Raw genomic sequence first — 18,421 nt, 5'->3', positions numbered from 1 at the left:
CTGCTGAAATTCACAAGTTACATTTTTTTCAATACCTAATTACCATAAACTGTAGCAGCTGGGATTAAATAGCCATGACATTGACTCAATCTATAGCTCTGAATTAATCTCTAGTTATGAAAATAATTATTTCATTTTTTAAGCTTTATAAGCATATTTGGTGAATTTATTTTTAAATTTTAATGTTTTCTTACTGACAGGCACATGCCCCATTGTCAAATGAAATGCCCTCATGCTTTCCACCTCAGTCCTCAGGAATTCCTTCCTCAACAGAGTCATTCCTCAGCCACCTCAGGCTGGGAGGGCATGCAGACTCAAAGCTCCACCCTTTGAATACCCACACCTCTTACACACCCATTTGTATGAGCCAGTATGGCTGTGTTTTGTGAGCTGTCCACCTTATTGAATTATTTTCAGTAAATGGTCAGTAATGACATATATCACAGTGGTCATTTCTCAAAATTTTAAACTGAAATACTTTAAAAAGCACAAAACACCTCATCTCAGAGAACAAGCAGCCCCCCCTTGGCCCGCACCTTTTCTCTGATCTCCAGAGCTCTTTTACACAGCGGCTCGGCTTCCTTGTACTTCCCTCTTTTGCCATAGAGCACTGCAAGGTTATTGAGAGTTGCTGCCACCTATCAACACAGAGGGAATCAGGAAGAATGGTAAACAACCCCAAGGGAAAGGATTTTAGACACCACGTGTTCATTTATACCCACCATGTACAGTGAAGTGCTCTTAGCTGGATGAAGGAATATGACGTCAGTTAAAAGCAAAAGAGCAATTGACTGTAATACAGATAGATCATACGAAGTAACATTGCAGAATACTATAATTAATCAACATCAACATGATCTTGATTTTTTTTTTTAATTTCACTGGAAGTCACAAAGCCAACCAAAACAGATCTGTATGCAAATCTGAATATAAACTCTTCAGAAAAATATTTATAGAAGTACATGCAATTTGATTTAGGATCAAAAAATACAGTCTGTGATCCATTTGAGGTGGTGCTGATAAACAAATTAAGTGTGCACTGGCATGGGCTAGTATGAGTCATCAGCACTGAAGCGTATCACTGGTATAAGTAAGTGAAGACTCCTACCTGTGCCATCTAGTGAAAAGGCAGCTCTTAAACCTTCCCTGTTGAGTTTAATATTAAAATGAGTTGGGTAAAAAACAATTAGAGAAAATAAAATATAAAAAGAACGAAAGAACCAGATATACAAACCGCGGGATGATCTTTGCCCAAAGTTTTTTCACGGATAGCCAAGGCATCATTCAGTAGATTTGCTGCATCTTTGTATTTATTCTGGTCTCTAAATTGAAAAACACACATTAACTGTTTTAGATGTAGCTTACTACATCTTTTTAAAATGTAATTTTGGAACTACAGAAATAAAAGTTAAGCTTCAACTATTTAAAAGATAAAAGTCAGCTATTAAAACTATTAAACACATCACTAGTGTAAGAGAGAAAGTCTCCATCAATAAATGTACTGGCAAGATGAGCCAGAATCAGGCCTCCTTAGCTTCTGAACCTGGTCCTCCCATCTAGATCACTGGGACAATACTGCCCCACAGTGCAGTGTTGTCCTGCACATGCTAGCTGCCCCACACAGGATAAGTGACGCAGTCGAGAACAGTGGACGGAGCTTCACATGGTATCAGATGAACTGATTCCAGCATCCAAGCCTGGGTTCTGCCAGTTAACAGCTATGTGGCTTTAGGACTAGCCTCCTGCAGTTCCAGTTGGCCCATCTATAAAGCACGTTACCTAACTCCCAGAGTTACTCTAAGAAGCTAATGATACACTACCTGTATACTGAAAAGATAAATACAATACACTGTACTGTCTTAATTTGGTATATAATTTGCCACCACTTCCTTGAGTAAGGAGGAATGAGGATCTTTTTTGTTGTGGCAAGACAGAAACACCACCAGCCTAGCTCCCCTTGGTTTAAGTGTGCTAATGGACATTGTGATTGCAAAGGATTTATTTGCTATATGAGACTTAGGTACACATATTTCTCAACTAAGTAATTAGAGCTGCCCAGCAAGGCTTTGCCCTACAGAACATGGACAGGGTTAATAACGCTTCTAGAACCTCTGAAGCACACTAATTCTGACCAAGTATATTGGGTTTTTTCCTTCCTTCATCATCCTATTACACATTATAAACTGGCTCAAACTTCTAATGAAAGTCAGCAAGTATGAAATAAAGTTTCAAAAATTACTAGACAGGGGCCAGTCCTGTGGCCGAGAGGTTAAGTTCGCATGCTCTGCTTCAGCATGCCCAGGGTTTAGCCAGTTCGAATCCTGGGTGCAGACATGGCACCGCTCCTCAAGTCATACTGAGGCAGCATCCCACACGCCACAGCTAGAACGACCCACAACTAAAAATACACAACAATGTACCAGGGGGCTTTGGGAGAAAAAGGAAAAATAAAATCTTTAAAAAAAAAAAAAAAAAAAAAAAACCAAAAACTGGTAGACACTGAAAAACAGTAACAACTATTACCTAAGGGTGTTGCAACAGCTAAATGAGACAAGGTATACCCAGTACTTTCATAAACTATGACATGTCATAAAACATCAGGGACTGTTAATCAGACAATAGTGAGGTCTCACCAAGAGTGAGAGCACTGGTTCTCAGCAGTGGCCCCACACTGAGAGCAATCAAACTCCGCTGAAACCTGCTATAAACTCAGCCCTACCGACCCCTGACCTGCTGAATCAGAAACTCTAAGGGTGGGGCCCAGCATTCATATAACAAGCCCACAAGGAAATTCAAACTCAAAATGAAAACAAAAGTATACCACTGAAAGCATTAAAATCCTAAGAGAAAAATGGGCAAGATAACAGAACATTCACAGCAGGACACAAATGACTGAAAATATATAATCAAAGAAACACTAACTAAAATACAATGATGCATTTCTCCATTAATAGAGAGTAAGGGATGACCAATGCTGCCCCACGTTGGTGACAGTGTAGCAGGACTGCCACCACCTTCCTAAAAAACAGTTTGGCAATATGTACCAAGAATTGTAAAATGTTTACAGTCTAACCCATTTTAGGAATTGATCCTAAGAAAAAATCGAAAATCTTGAACTAAACTTATAAAGATGTTCACATCAGCATAATATTAATGGCCCCAAAAAAGCTTAAAATTAAATGTCCCTCAATATAAGAATGATGAAATAATGAGCTATGGTACAGTTGTAGGATGCAGTATTGAATGTGAATATATATGTAGCTACTAATGTTTTCTCAAACTTTTTACTGACGTGCATAAACTCTCAGGTGACAGCATTAAGGAAAAACACAAGACTGAAGAGAGGTCACCGACTTTCCAGTCTTTCCAGTACCCAGTACGGTGCTAAGAGTACCACCATGCATGCTTACAGAGAACAAGAAAAACCCTGGTATGTTCTGCATGCGTTTTTATTTAACTCATTTATAATAAGAGTACCTAGTGTTAGCCAGAGGCTCTCATGTTGTTAGTAGGCATAAAAATTTTTTAAAAACCTTTCTGGAATGAAATTTAGCATAACCTATGAAGATTTTAAATGAAAATACCTGTGATTAAGGAATTCCTACAATCATAACAGTAAGAGTGTGCAAACCACCCAAGTGTCCGTCAACAGAAAAACTGAACAAATTCCAGGACTATCTGTAACAGAGCACTATGCAGTCATGAAAGACTATGCTGCCAACAAAGCGCAGTTGCAGAGCATGATCTCATTTTAAGAAGTGCCGTTAAGGGTGCTTTCTTCTTTGTTTCTTTTTTTTTTTTTTTAAGAAATCACGTCTCTATGGCTGTATTGCTCCCTTTCTCTTCACTGAGCCCTCATCTCTCCTGTTCCTCCCCACTGCCCCTGTCCTTGCTCAGGTTCCCATCTCCATACTCCTCAAGACCCTGTGCAAGCCTCCTGACTGGCCACCCAGACTCCAGGCTCCAGCCCCGACTCTGTCCTGTGGACCACGCCAAAGAGACTCTTCTAAGACACAACTCAGAGCCCGCTGTTCCCCTCAGGCACCCTCAGCACAGCCCGAGAGACCTCTCTGATCTAGCCCAGCCCCTTCTAGCCCCATGTCTTACTGCTTTTCTGGTGCCATTGAGCTTTTCAAAACTGGCTTCAGGAGTATGCCCCAAAACATCCAACTCCCCTTCCCATCTCTACTTGCTAAAATCCTACCAACTCTTCAAGGCCCCAGAAAGTGCTCCCAACCCTTCCATTTATGCTTCTCTAATCCTCTCAGCTGGAAGGAATCTTTCTGTTCCACGAACACTTCTGCGTTATTTTATGAACAATACCGCAGTCTTCCTGCTTCTGTAATTACATATGAATGTAAACGGCTTATTTTCTAAACAGGGTTATAAGTTCCTTTAGAAACAAATTTAGACAATGCTGTTTGAATGCTTCATGTCTGCCGGGCAATACCATGTGTCACATCCCCACAATCCTTCCCTTGGCCCTCTGAGCAGATATTATAACTGCTTCCATTTTAGATGTGAGGAAACTGAGGCTCAGAAAAGCTAAGGGCTCTGAACAACCACCTCTGTCTAGTCCCCATTTAGCAGAGATACAAACTAAATTCTCTGAACTTCAAATTCAGTGTTGTGGTTTCCCCTTGAGAATAGGAATTATGTATTCAACTTTAGGGCCTCACAGGAACCAGCCCAGTCTTACATATACTTGGGTCTCAAAAAATGTTTGTTATATTGAAACAACCACACCAATGAGGAGAAATGAAATAGTTAACTGAAAACACAAAACTGGAATGGCCACAGTAAACCAATCCCGCTGTGTGAATACTTTCTCCCTCCTCAGCTCCCTGCTTACCCTGATCTGCTCTGTTTCAGGTTAGTTCAGCTAAAGACACGAGCATACAAAGGGCTCCAACATATCATTTCCTGATGCCATGAGGGCAAACTAAATCCACTCAATACATTTACCAAGGGCTTCTAAAGCAGGAAACATGGTAGAGTAATACAAGAGGCAGAGAAACGAAAACAACCTGGTCCTCAACCTAAAGGAGTCAATATTCCAGGAGAAGAAAGAACAAAATTCAAATAACCCAGTGCCCAACATAATGAGCAAGTGCCCTAAGAGGCAGAGATAAAGGATTATGAAGGTACAACAGGGGCAAGGGGCAAGGGGCAAGTGGAATCCTGAATTCAGAAAGGAGAGAGAGTGAACAAGGCCCTAGAAAGGTGGGAAGGCTGCTGGCAGGCATAGTGGGAAAGCTATTCTGGACAAAAGAAACCTCGTACACAGAGTCTTATGGAAAAAAATCAAGAGTTTAGTTTCGCCAGAGAGAAGGGTGTGTGTGGGCTCCTCTAGAAAGGTGAATGGGGGGCTTCCAGGAAACGTCTGTCCCCACAGGGTGATGCCCTGGCTATAGAGCTTGCTAAATATTTTGAATTTAACCCCTGGCTGTGTGAAGGGAACTGAATGATAAGACTGAAAAAGTAGCTTATACAGGTTTATAAAAACGTATTTTAAGAGCAAGTTCTTTAAAAGTACTGTCTCTAGGTAAAATTAAGAGGATAAAATGAAAACTACTAGCCTGTACACCAAGGCCAAGATATTCAGCATGGTGGCCACATCCGGGTGGTCATGGCCAGAAGTCTTCTCCAGGTCCTCCAGGGCCTGCTTGCAGAGGGGCACGGCAACCTCATAGCGCCCCTGTGAGGCATACTGGATGACCAGGTTGTGGAGTGTGCGCAGCCGTGCAGGGATCTCATAGCCACCCTGCTGGGCGGCTGCTGCTGCACTGCTGTGCTGCTGCTGGACTATAAAGAGAAAGTTTCACTTCAGATATTTTTAAAGAAAATTATCCAGATGACATCATCGAGTTAAAATTTCCTTCTCTAGCTTTGGTGCAGATCCGCACGTAGCTGCTACACTATGGAGACCTATCCAGCACTCCCTAGGCAAGCGGGGTAAGTAACTTGCCGGGGGCGCTGCGATGCCCCCACAGTGCGCTGCAGTGAGACTGCTCTCAGCATCAGGAAAGCTCACTCTGCCTTTTCACTCTGTAAGAAGCCATGGATCACGTCTGAACTGTCTGCGCCTGCCCCTGTTTGCCAGAGGCTGGTCTAACTTATTACTATATCGCAACAAGAAAACGATTGGAAATCCTTTTGAGAAACACAAAGCAATCCGAGGGTGCATGTGCTCCTGTGAGGCAGGCTGTACACACTAAGACGCCCCTAATCATGGCAATTAGATCCCAAGAAGACAAACCACTTTCCATTTGTATGCTGCATTTAACCACCACTCCCTTCACTTACTTCCTTGACCAGGGTCGTCGTCATCATTTGGGAAAAGGTCATCCAGAGGTTCTTTGGTGGAATCAGTGTCTTTGTCCTCCTAAAAACCAACCCAGGACAATCTTAGTCTTACACATACTATAAATCCTGTACTGGATGTCTTTGATATAAATTTCATTTTAATTAAAAATCTGAGAAAAGATGGTCCATTTTTAAGATTAAATATAGGATTATCCACAATTTGGTTTATCCATCAATTTAGAGGGTAATAAAAAGCTTGCTAGACTAGAACTCAAAATAGTAAATGCAGACCAGGGGTGGAAAGGCAGACCCTGATGACCTCTCTATCCAACAGATTCTTCACCTGTGTTCTGAGGAAGTTAAAATAGAGCAGGGAAACCCTTACTTGAAATAAACTGTATTTGGAAACCAAATATGTAATAACACATTAAAATGCATCTCTGAATGCCACAGACCCAGAGATTCCCCCCATCCCAACTACCAGCTCCACCGCAGGACAGCTTTAAAAGTCTGTGACTTGTATCTCCCCTACAGATTGCTGATTAGTGCAGGGGTAAAAATAGTGACTACACAATGGAGAAAACAGACAACAGCTTGACTAGGTGAGAGATTAGCTTCGCCCTGGGGTTTGCCTCTTGAAGGGATAATCTGAGAAGTACACAAGGTCACTTCTCTAATATTCCTGTCTGGGATGCATAATCTGAATATACTCAAAAAGAAACACTAGACAAACCGAAACTAAGGAATGATCTATGAAGTAACCGGCCTGTATTCTTCAAAAATATCAATGTCGGGGGCCAGCCCCATGGCCAAATAGTTAAGTTTGCACACTCCACTCTGGCGGCCCAGGGTTTCACTGGTTCGGATCCTGGGCACAGACATGGCACCACTCACCATGCCATGCTGAAGTGGCATCCCACATGCCACAATTAGAAGGACCCACAACTAAAAAATATACAACTATCCACTGGGGGAACTTGGGGGGGGGGGGAGAAAATTGGCAACAGTTGTTAGCTCAGGTGTCAATATTTAAAAAAAAAAAAGCAGTGTGATAAAGGATAGACTTTTTATTTCTTTGTAAAGGACCTGCTCCAGGTGAAAGATGATGACTAGAGATATGACAACTATGTGCAGTATGTGATCTTGAATCAGATCCTGAAATGGAGTGGAAAAAATGCTATGAAGAATTCTGTTGAGACAGTTAGCAGAAGTGCAATACGGACTGCAGAGTAGATGAAGTACTGTGCCCGTGTTAAATTTCCTGAATTTGCCCCTGGCCCTGGATTTCACAGAAGAATGTCCTCATGCTGGGGAAATGCACCCAGCAGCAACAGGGGGAATGTGGCATGAGGGACGCACCCACTCTAAAGTGGTTCAGAAGAAACCGTCACTGAGAAGCACACCCTGAAAGGGGGCGCAGAGTTAGCTCACTGTGTAGCTCTTCTCCGAGCTAGACACTTTTTCAAAATAAAAAGTTTTAAAAGTCTCTGATTCTATGAAACCAGCTTTCCCCTACTCAAAGCTATCCAGTACTCCAGGGAAACCACTGGTTGCATCAACATCTCCATTTATTCTTATTACCACAGCAGTCTACAGTAGTATATCCTTTAAATCAAAACAAATAGTTGCTTTTGATCCAGAAATGTGAGGGACATACAGCAAACCTAATAAAACAGGACGCTACAGACTAATTGTACCCCACCAAAATCGTCTGCTGAAGCCCTAGCCCCCATTGTGATGGTATCTGGAGCCAGGGTCTTTGGGAGGGAATCAGGTGTAGCTGAGATCTCGAGGGTAAGGCCCTCATGATGGGATTAGTGCCCCAATAAGAAGAGACACCAGAGAACAAGCTCTCTCTCCCCATCCCGCCCCGCCCCGCGCCATGTGAGGACACAGCAAAAAGGTGGCCGTCTACAAGCCAGGAAGAGAATCCTCACCAGAAACCAACAATGCTGACACCCTGATCTTGAACTTCCAGCCTCCAGCACTGTGAGAAAATAGATGTCTGTTCTGGGTTTTTTTTGTTTTTTGGGTTTTTTTTTTTTTTGAGGAAGACTAGCCCTGAGCTAACATCTGCTGCCAATCCTCCCTTTTTGCTGAGGAAGACTGGCCCTCAGCTAACATCTGTGCCCATCTTCCTCTGCTTTATACGTGGGACGCCTACCACAGCATGGCTTTGCCAAGCGGTGCCATGTCCGCACCTGGGATCTGAACTGGCGAACTCCGGGCTGCTGAAGCAGAACGTGCGAACTCAACCGCCGTGCCACCGAGGCGGCCCCTAGATGTCTGTTTTTTAAGCCACCCAGTCTATGGTATTTTGCTACAGCAGCCCAAGCTGACTACGACACAGGCAGGGTGAGTGTAGGTTCTCTGGTGCAATGTACAAGACTAATCCAATAGTCTTAGGATGAGGGTTTTGACTGGAGACACAAATGTGGAACTCACTGGTATGTAGATTACGTAATGAACATGCCTAGCACCGTGCAGGCATTAGAAAAACATTAGCTCACGGACAGCTAATCTTCAACGGAGGTACTAAGAACACACAATGGAGAAAGGAAAGTCTCTTCGATAAATGGTGCTGGGAAAACTGGACAGCCATGTGCAAAAGAATGAAAGCAAATCATTATCTTATGCCATACACAAAAATTAACTTAAAATGGATCAAAGACTTGAAAGTAAGACCTGAAACCATAAAACTTCTGGAAGAAAATATAGGCAGTACACTCTGACATCAGTCTTAAAGGATCTTTTTGTTTGCTTATTTATTTTTGAGGAAGGTTAGCCCTGAGCTAACATCTGCTGCCAATCCTCCTCTCTTTGTGGAGGAAGACTGGCCCTCAGCTAAAATCTGTGCCCATCTTCCTCTACTTTATACGTGAGACGCCTACCACAGCATGGCCTGCCAAGCAGTGCCATGTCTGCACCCAGATCTACACCGGCGAACCCCAGGCCGCCGAAGCGGAACGTGCAAACTTAACCACTATGCCACTGGGCCGGCCCCTTAAACGATTTTTTTGAATACCATGTCTACTCGGACAAGGGAAACAAAAGAAAAAAAATAAATAAGTGGGACTTCACCAGACTAAAGAGCTCCTGCAAGGCAAAGGAAACCAGCATCAAAACAAAAAGACAACCCATCAATTAGGAGAAAATAGTTGCAAATCATATATCCAACAAGGCGTTAATCTCCATAATATATAAAGAACTCACACAACTAAACAACAAAAAAACAAACAACCAGATCAAAAAATGGGCAGAGGATATGAACAGACATGGGCACATGAAAAGGTGTTCAACATCACTAACCATCAGGGAAATGCAAATCAAAATTACACTAAGATATCACCTTACACCCAATGGAATGGCTATATATCACCAAGACTGAAAATAACAAATGATGGAGAGGGTGTGGAGAAAAGGGAACCCTCATACACTGCTGGTGGGAATGCAAACTGGTATAGCCACTATGGAAAACAGTATGGAGATTTCTCAAAAAGTTAAAAATAGGGGCCAGCCCAGTGGTGCAGCAGTTAAGGGCGCACATTCCGCTCTGGCAGCCGGGGGTTCACCAGTTCGGGTCCCAGATGCAGACATAGCACCACTTGGCACGCCATGCTGTGGCAGGCATCCCACACATAAAATAGAGGAAGATGGGCACAGATAGAGGAGGACTGGCAGCAGATGTTAGCTCAGGGCTAATCTTCCTCAAGACAATAAAAAATTAAATAAATAAGTAAAAGTTAAAAATAGAAATACCACACGACCCAGCTATGTGACTACTGGGTATTTATCCAAAGAACTTGAAATCAACAATTCAAAGAAATTTTGCACCCCTATGTTCACTGCAGCATTATTCACAATAGCCAAGGTGTGGAAGCAACCCAAGTGCCCATCGACTGATGACTAGATAATGAAGATATGGTGCATATATACAATGGAATACCACTCCGTCATAAAAAAGGACAAAATCGTCCCATTCGCAACAATGTGGACACACCTTGAGGGTATCATGTTGAAATAAGTCAGAGAAAGACAAACACCTTATGATTTCACTCATACGTGGAAGATAAACAAACACATGGACAAAGAGAACTGTTTGGTGGTTACCAGGAGGAAGGTGGTTGGGTGGTGGGCACAAATGGTGAAGGGGCTCACTTATACGCTGACTGACAAATAATAATGTACAACTGAAATTTCACATTGTAAACTATCATGACCTCAATTTAAAAAAAAACGATAGCTCAAAATGCCATGTGGACTCCTGGATTGGATCCTAGAACAGAAAAGGACCAATGGTGGAAGGACTGGTGAAACCCAAATAAAGGCTGTAGGTTAGTAAACAGTAATGTAGCAATGTTAAATTCTTGGTTTTAACAAACGTACTGCTATGGACTGAAAGTTTGTGTCCCCCCAAAATCTGTATGTTGAAGTCCTAACTCTCAACGCGATGATGTATTTGGAGTGGGGCCCTTCCGAAGTAATTTGGATTAAATGAGGTCATGAGGGTGTGGCCATCATGACAAGATTAGCGTCCTTATACTAGAACTCTCTCTCTCTCTCTGCATGTACCAAGGCAAGTCATGTGAGGTCACAACCAGGAAGACAGCCCTCACCAAGAACCTGATCCTGCTGACACCCTGATGTTAGACTTCCAGCCTCCAGAACTGCGAGAAATAAAAGTCTGGTTTTTTTAAGCCATGCAGCCCATGGTATTCTGTTACAGTGGCCCAAGCTGACTAAGACATGTACTACGGTGATGTAACACTACGGGACACTGGGTGAAGGGTGTATGGGAATTCTCTTTACTATCTTTTCAACTTTTCGGTGAATAAAATTATTCCAAAATAAAAAAGGTTAAGAAAAAAGTTAAGTGAATCAGAAATAAATGGTGAATGAAAAATAACTGAGACTGGGATGAACATCCAAAGAAAGCCAACAGAAAAAGGAAAAAACCAGGGCCGGCCCCATGGCCGAGTGGTTGGGTTGGCGCACTCTGCTTTGGCGGCCCAGAGTTTCATCAGTTCAGATGCTGGGCAGACACGGCACCGCTTGTCAAGCCATGCTGAGGCGGCATCCCATATAGCACAACCAGAGGCACTCATAACTAGAAGATACAACTAAGTACTGGGGGACTTTGGGGAGAAGAAAAAGAAGGGGAAAAAAAAGAACAGTGGCAACAGATGTCAGCTTGGGTGCCAATCTTTAGAGAAGAAAAAAAAAGGAAAAAAGCAAGGTCCTTGGGGAATCCTAACATTCCAGGAACCACAAGATAAGCTGGCAAGAGAGCCCAAGAAGGAGGCTTGAGCGAGGTAGCAGGAGAACCAAGTGGTGTCCTGGGGCAGGGAAGAAAGAGTTTCAAAGAGAAAGTCAAGATCCACAGCACGATAAACTGCACAGCTAATCCCAAGTCTGGATTATAGATGACTGGATCAGGTCACTGTTGCCCTGAAGGAAAAGAGTTCCAGCTGCGTGATGGGCAGACTGCAATGGGTTAGATGTTCAGAAGTCTCAAGCTGAGGGAGACCTCGCTGAAGGAAATGGTGCCTCTTTGTATTGTACCTTATACTTACAAAGTATTTTTACATTTTCTGACCATTGTTCTAAAATATACAAATGAAAAGAATATGACAAAGAGAATTTATATGACTTGCCCAGTCCCAAGACCCACAATCCTTGGTCTTACTAAATGCAATCACTAGAGGGGAGAGGAAAACAAAGACAGCTTTACTAAAACAATCTCCCGACTGTAACGTGGTAATCATCAATATCCACATTCCTACAGAACCACTTACGGATGGAGAAATGTCATCATCATATTTTTTTAACTGATTCATGAATTCCAGATGCTTCTTTTCTTCCTCCAGTTGAGCCACAGACTGCTCACTCTTCTGTAATTTCTGCTGTGTGTTGGCCAATTCATCCCGCAGCCACTGATTCTCTTGGCACAAACGACGAACCTGCGCACGCAGTTTCTGTTTCTCTGACTCAACAGCATTCAAGTGATTTGACAAAGCCATCATAACCTAGACAGAAGAAATGTTTACAACACTGCAGCATTCTGCCCAACAAATATTACCTCCCAACTATACAAGCATCCTGTGGTTGCAGCTCTAGCTTACACCTGTAGATATGTTCTCCAAAGTACATGTAAGTACAATTTGCCATCTACTTCTATTTTCACCCATCAGTCACAGGCTACATTAACGGGGCATGATAAAGAATATCACATGCTCAGAACATCTACAAAAAATATACATTTGTGTGTGTGTGTGTGTATGTTTGAGAGCATCTCACATGGACTAGCAATGGACACACAGCTACTCTTCTGATGAAACCCTATTTTTTCACTTTGTATCTAGAACAGCTCCAACATAATTTCTCATAGATCCTTTTCCATGTGTGAGAGTGTGTGCACATGCAGGCATCTGTGTACAGAGTGCAGGTCACTCTGTGAGGTGGTGGAGTTGGGGAAGGGCAGGCAGACAAATCTTCTTCGATGTTTCAAGGTAAGAGAGGAAATCTTTGTAGCTAACACCAGAGTCAGAATGCACTGATGCATTCATAAGTTTAGGTCCACGTCATAAAATCTGGTGGCTGCCCCAGGGCTCTACCTGTGGTGCACCGGTTAGCTGCAGGGACAGACCTGGCAGAGGACACACCAAGTTCCTGGGAGTGTAAGAGCAGAAGTGGGAGGCTGGCTTCAGTCTGTGCTCTCTTTAGACCATGCACCTGCCCCTCCCTCTTTGTTATCCTCCTAGGTTTAAAACCTGAAACTCCAGAAGGTGGGACTTCTTCTTCATTCTTTTTTAACCCTAATATCCGCCAAACCAAAAAAGGAAGCTCATACTCATATCGCTTTTCAACAACAGAACTTGCAGAGTAACAGATTCGTGGGGCCGGCCCAGTGGTGCAGCGGTTAAGTGTGCACATTTCGCTTTGGTGGCCCGGAGTTGGCCGGTTTGGATCCCAGGTGCAGACATGGCACCAGTCAGCAAGCCATGCTGTGGTAGGCATCCCATATATAAAGTAGAGGAAGATGGGCACGGATGTGAGCTCAGGGGCAGTCTTCCTCAGCAAAAAGAGGAGGACTGACAACAGATGTTAGCTCAGGGCTAGTCTTCCTCAAAAACAAACAAACAAAAAAAAACAGATTCACAATAACCAAATAAAGTCAGAGTTCTACAATTAGAGTCTGTAAGATGGTAAGAATGAAAAACTCCAAAATCAGGGTATGGACAGTCACTTTGGTATAGAATGATTTCCTCAGTGAAAGCAGAAATTGGTAACCCAGCAGCCCCATTTCTGCTTTATTCATTCACTATACAAGAAGAAAGCTAAGAAAGAAAGACATCAACTTTTAGTGTATTTAATTTCACCTAAAATATGTTGGCAGAGCCAAAAGTTATCAGGGAGCTGGGGACACCCAGACGTTTCCATTTCTTCATCCCTGTCTAGCATGCCAGAAACAAAGGTTTAGTCAAGTACATAAAGCAATCATGTGTTGGCGTATTGCTGAGACTATTAGCTGTTGGCCAATATTCCTTCTCCCTTCTTCTTAGGCTTAAGAACCTGGAACTTTAAGTTCGCGAGACAACATTCCCCTGTGTCCCTCACAACTAGGTGTGGCCCTGGAACCAGCTCTCACCAATGAAACGTAAGCAGTGTTGTGCACCAGTTCAAGGAAATAAAGGGAGGAGGCATGCCCTTCCTGTCCCTTCCCTGTCACAGAACGGGGTCACACAGCTACAGCTGGAGCTTTTAGTTCACGAGACAGGCTGGCTGGGGTGTAGTACAGCAGGTGGCAGGGGCCTGGGTATCCCTGACAACCATGCAGCTGCAGAACCTGTCTGTAGTAGAGACAGCCTAACTCAGTGTTTGTTTCACACATCTATGATGTTTAAGCCACTGTTACTGTTTTTTGATACATACAGCCAAAATCAAATCCTAAATGCCACACAGGGTTACTTCTCTTTTGGCTCTGCTTTTTAAAATGCAGACATGTTGAAATCAATCATCATTTACATAACATACAGAACCCACATATAAGTTATCTCTGTTATTCTTTAAATATCTTCTCTAAAGTTTAGTTAAACTGCTTATTTCAAATGAAGTCTCCATTTTTCCAGACGGTCAAATTCATGTTCACGTCTGAGACAATCTCACTTATACCTGTGCCTCACTCAGGCCAAGCTCCAACATCTCCAGTGACTTTCGGATCATGTTTGATTTCTCCTCCACCAGATTACTTTCATCATCTTTCTTCAAACACTTCAGTGTCTCAAGTAAACTTTGTAAGATGGAATTGTGCTCATTCTTCAGAGCTTCCAGACCCTGAATTACTTGCTTTGTCTTAGAAATAATTTCATCCTGTGTAAGTTTCTCCAACTTGTCTTCCTTTATATACACCATTGTGGACATGTTGTCATACATTCTAGAATAGAAAAAGGAAAAAAATTACACATCTCATTACAGGTTTAATTTATGTTACATCTGTAACAAAATACACATGTGAAGACTGTTAAATTGACATTTTTATAGATGAATAATAAATGCATATTTGTGATTTACTACGATGAAATACTACATTCTGTACTGCTTCTGTTTTTCCTTTGCAGACCAATTTAACTACTTTTCTGGCTTCTAAATTCTTTTTTTATAGAAGAAATGACAGCAACTGAAATTAATGCCAAAGATTAAAAGCAGAAAACATCCAAATGACATTTCTAAAACACACAGCCTCAGCGCACAAAATTTTCTCTGAATATTTGCAAGCTTTTTTTTTCCTTAATGAAGTGCAGAAGGGGCAGTAAATTCCTGGTAACTTATTTACCAGGGAAGTGAGAAATGGTCACAGTTGGAAGAAGAAAGCAAGACAGCAAAGGTACATGGGAACAATCAGAGTAGCTGGAGAAGGACTAGATCCATAGGAAACATGGTGAGAGAGGGACATGAGTGAGCAGGGTATTTAGTGCTGGACAGACTCAGGAACGACAACTAAGCAGGCCTACTGGAGAAGACCAGCTGAGGGGTCTTCAGGATGAAATCACACAGTGTCTGGAACTGGCTCTAAAATACTACAGTGAGAAAGAACAAGGATTGGGGAAAGGGGCATATGAAATAGTATTGGCAAAGTAGTGATGACTGCTGAAGCTGAGCCTTAGCTCTTTTACTATCCTCTCTAATTCTGCATATGTTTTTAAATCCCATAATTTTTTAAAAAAGGGATAATTAAGAAACAGGATAGGGGCCGGCCCCATGGTCGAGTGGTTTAGTTCATGCGCTCCGCTTCGGTGGCCCAGGGTTTCGCTGTTTGGGATCCTGGGTGCAGACATGGCAAAGCTCATCAGGCCATGTTGAAGCAGCATCCCACGTGCTACAACTAGAAGGACCCACAATTAAATATACAACTATATATACTGGGGGGTTTTGGGGAGAAAAAAACAGGGAAAAAAAGACAACTGGCAACAGTTGTTAGCTCAGGTGCCAATCTTTAAAAAAAAAACAGGATAATTAAGAAAGCCTGTTCAGGAGAGTGACAGGGATGGAAGTCAGTATGTCAGAGTGATTTCCCTCAGAGCACTTACCACTACCTGAAATCTCACTTGTTTTCACGTATTGTATTATATCCCCTTGAATATAAGCTCTGTTTAAGAGACAGGGACTTGATCTTGTACTTCACTGAATCCACAGCACCGAGGACTGCTCCTGACGCTCCACAGACCATCTGCGTAAATGGATGGACTGAGAGATGCCGGAGTAAGGGAAGCAGTGTTGAAACAGCGGTACAACTACGCATTCCAGTATTCAGGATGAAGCCTACAAGTAGCTGATAACAGGGTCACGTCAGTCCCTGTGCCCCTAGTTTCACACTGGAAAACTAATTTTTTCACATAAATATGAAAACTAAATTCCTTTGGAAATTCAGAATCTGTAGGACTATTTAGAAATCCACCTCCTTACCACAAAGAGCCCAGAAAACAACAAAAGAGAGGGGCAACTCCTCTACCTGACAGTCTGTATTATTATTAGACTTGTTATGTATGTATTTAGCTTACAGCTCTCCAACTCCACTGCAAACTAGAGGAGATGAGGGACCCCACTTGTCCTGTTCAGCACTATATTCTCAGCCTGTCACACAGTAAGTGCTAAATACATACTTGTTGAATGAATGAACAAAACACTTTAGGACCAGCTTCCAATGAACATGATTCAACACCACTAGCTTAAAGTGCTGATCTGAGCAATACGTAAGGCTCCTACATGAGAAGGAGAGAGATCTCCAGAATTGGTGTCCCGAAAGAAGGAGGAAAACAAAAATAAAGGCCTCCTCCTCCGCCTGTGGCAGCGAAGTAGTTATGCATTATTTCCAAATGATGCAACATGTGTTTCTTTCCCAAACTAAATGACAGAAGCGTATTACTAAAACGTACTCTGACCCAGGCCCTGGAACATAGAGACTGACAAGGGCCTCACCCTCAGGGCCATGCAGACTAGTAGAAGACAAGCTAAATGAACACGGGTACCAAGAGCTAAATGCATGGTGACAGGAACTGTACATCAGGAGCACGGTGGGGAGGAGCGGAAAGCAGGCACTTCCACTGGAGAGGGGAGGCCAGCCACCCAGGGGTGAGGCAGTCTTATCAAATGAGCATATCTTCTGCAGACAAGAGTGCAGAGGGCATTGCCAGCTGAAGGAGCAACAGAGGCCAAGGCAGAGGCGTGAAAGTGCCCACTCTTGCAAGCAGCAGCATCAGGCTGCAGGTCATTGTGAGCTACGCACGCAGTAACAAGCCTAGAGAAGTAGAGGGGTGAGGTCACAGGACACCTGCATTCTGAAGGCAAGAGCCTGGGGGTGAGGAGGAAGGCAGCCGGGTTGGCAGTCAGCAAAGGGAAGAGGGCTTCAGGTAATAAGGCCACAGGAACAGCCCACCAAAGATACAACGCACTTACTTCCCCAGCCCTCTGCTAGCGTTAAGGTTCATCGCCTCTCCTCAGAAGGCCAAACACCCAACCAGCAACTTCTTAAGAGTCTTTTCCAACAATATTAAACCCAGGGGGTTTTAGGATGCAAAGGAAAGGTTGCAAAGGAGAGTCTCAAGCCCTAATAAGAAATGACAGCAACTTCATTACTCAAACCACCTCTGGAAAATAAAAGCTCTTGGGGTATGAATGGACAGTGAGGTACATCTACGTAAGATGGTCCAATTATAAAGATGGTCAGTGGCATACTTTTACAGGTTATAGTGGTGGCTGAAAAGAAGGGAAGAGAGGGCAATCTTGTTTATGTAAAACAGAAAAAAGCGGGGAGCGGCAGAGGGTTTAAATAGGAGTAGGAAAACCATAAAAGGTAGGACTCACGTGCAAAAAAAAAATCAAAACCAGATGAGAAAGACAATCACTCTAATTGAGGGCATGCCTCAATTAAGTAAGTACATTTAAAGAAATCCAACTTTAATTACTTAAGGAATATGTAACAAAACTGGTGACAGAGTAATGCATGCTTACACACTCTTGTAAAGGCTTTAACCAGAGATAAGAATAATGAATTCAGATGTTGTCTGGATGTGCACCAAAAAAGCCGCTTACGGTAGTTTTCTTTTTTAACTTAAAAGAAAATTAATAATCCAAATGCTTTGGGGGGGCACTTAGCTCTCTTGAGAAATGACACAACAGGTGCTGTGGAAGGATGGACTCCGAATTCAGTGTGACCAGGCGCAGAGCCTGGCTCCACTATCAGCCATCACCACTGCATGAGGTAAGGCCCCAGACCTCCCTCACTGCAGGGCTTTAGGAGCACCGGAGAGCGTCAGCGAGGCAACAGGCACAGTGGCTGACAGACACATAGGAGCCACTCAGTAATCAGTGCAGTCTCCCACCCCGGAGCTAAGGAATCAGGAACACCCCTGACACATGACCGCTCAAGATCTGCACACACGCTTCCTATAACACAGGCTTCACTACTTTGCAAGACAAGTCGGTTCTTTGCTAATCTGCCCCAATATTTAGTCAGAAAGCTATTGCTTTTGTTGAGTTGCTATCTCCTTCCTTGTAACTTCTACCCACTGAGCCAACTTCTTCCCTCTAAAACAAACACAAAATATATTTAACTACC

At 43.0% G+C, this 18,421-nt stretch overlaps 1 protein-coding gene across 29 annotated transcripts in view; it reads right to left on the bottom strand.

Moving 5' to 3' along the window:
- Positions 1 to 18,421, bottom strand: part of KLC1 (kinesin light chain 1) — a 64,243-nt gene that overhangs the window by 30,533 nt on the left and 15,289 nt on the right. For all 29 annotated transcript variants that reach the window (XM_070593423.1, XM_070593397.1, XM_070593400.1 and 26 more), the window contains exons 2-7: positions 14,479 to 14,740; positions 12,102 to 12,332; positions 6,307 to 6,385; positions 5,580 to 5,805; positions 1,235 to 1,322; positions 537 to 638 (exon numbers count right to left, since the gene is read on the bottom strand). In XM_070593423.1, the coding sequence (XP_070449524.1) occupies positions 537 to 638; positions 1,235 to 1,322; positions 5,580 to 5,805; positions 6,307 to 6,385; positions 12,102 to 12,332; positions 14,479 to 14,739 (987 nt within the window). In that variant the 5' untranslated portion in view covers position 14,740. The remainder of the gene's footprint in view (positions 1 to 536; positions 639 to 1,234; positions 1,323 to 5,579; positions 5,806 to 6,306; positions 6,386 to 12,101; positions 12,333 to 14,478; positions 14,741 to 18,421) is intronic.

The sequence above is a fragment of the Equus przewalskii genome, chromosome 25 (genome assembly GCF_037783145.1).
Source record: "Equus przewalskii isolate Varuska chromosome 25, EquPr2, whole genome shotgun sequence".
Taxonomy (NCBI): Eukaryota; Metazoa; Chordata; class Mammalia; order Perissodactyla; family Equidae; genus Equus; species Equus przewalskii.
The sequence above is the reverse complement of the archived record's forward strand: the minus strand, read 5'-3'. Positions and strand labels throughout refer to the sequence as shown.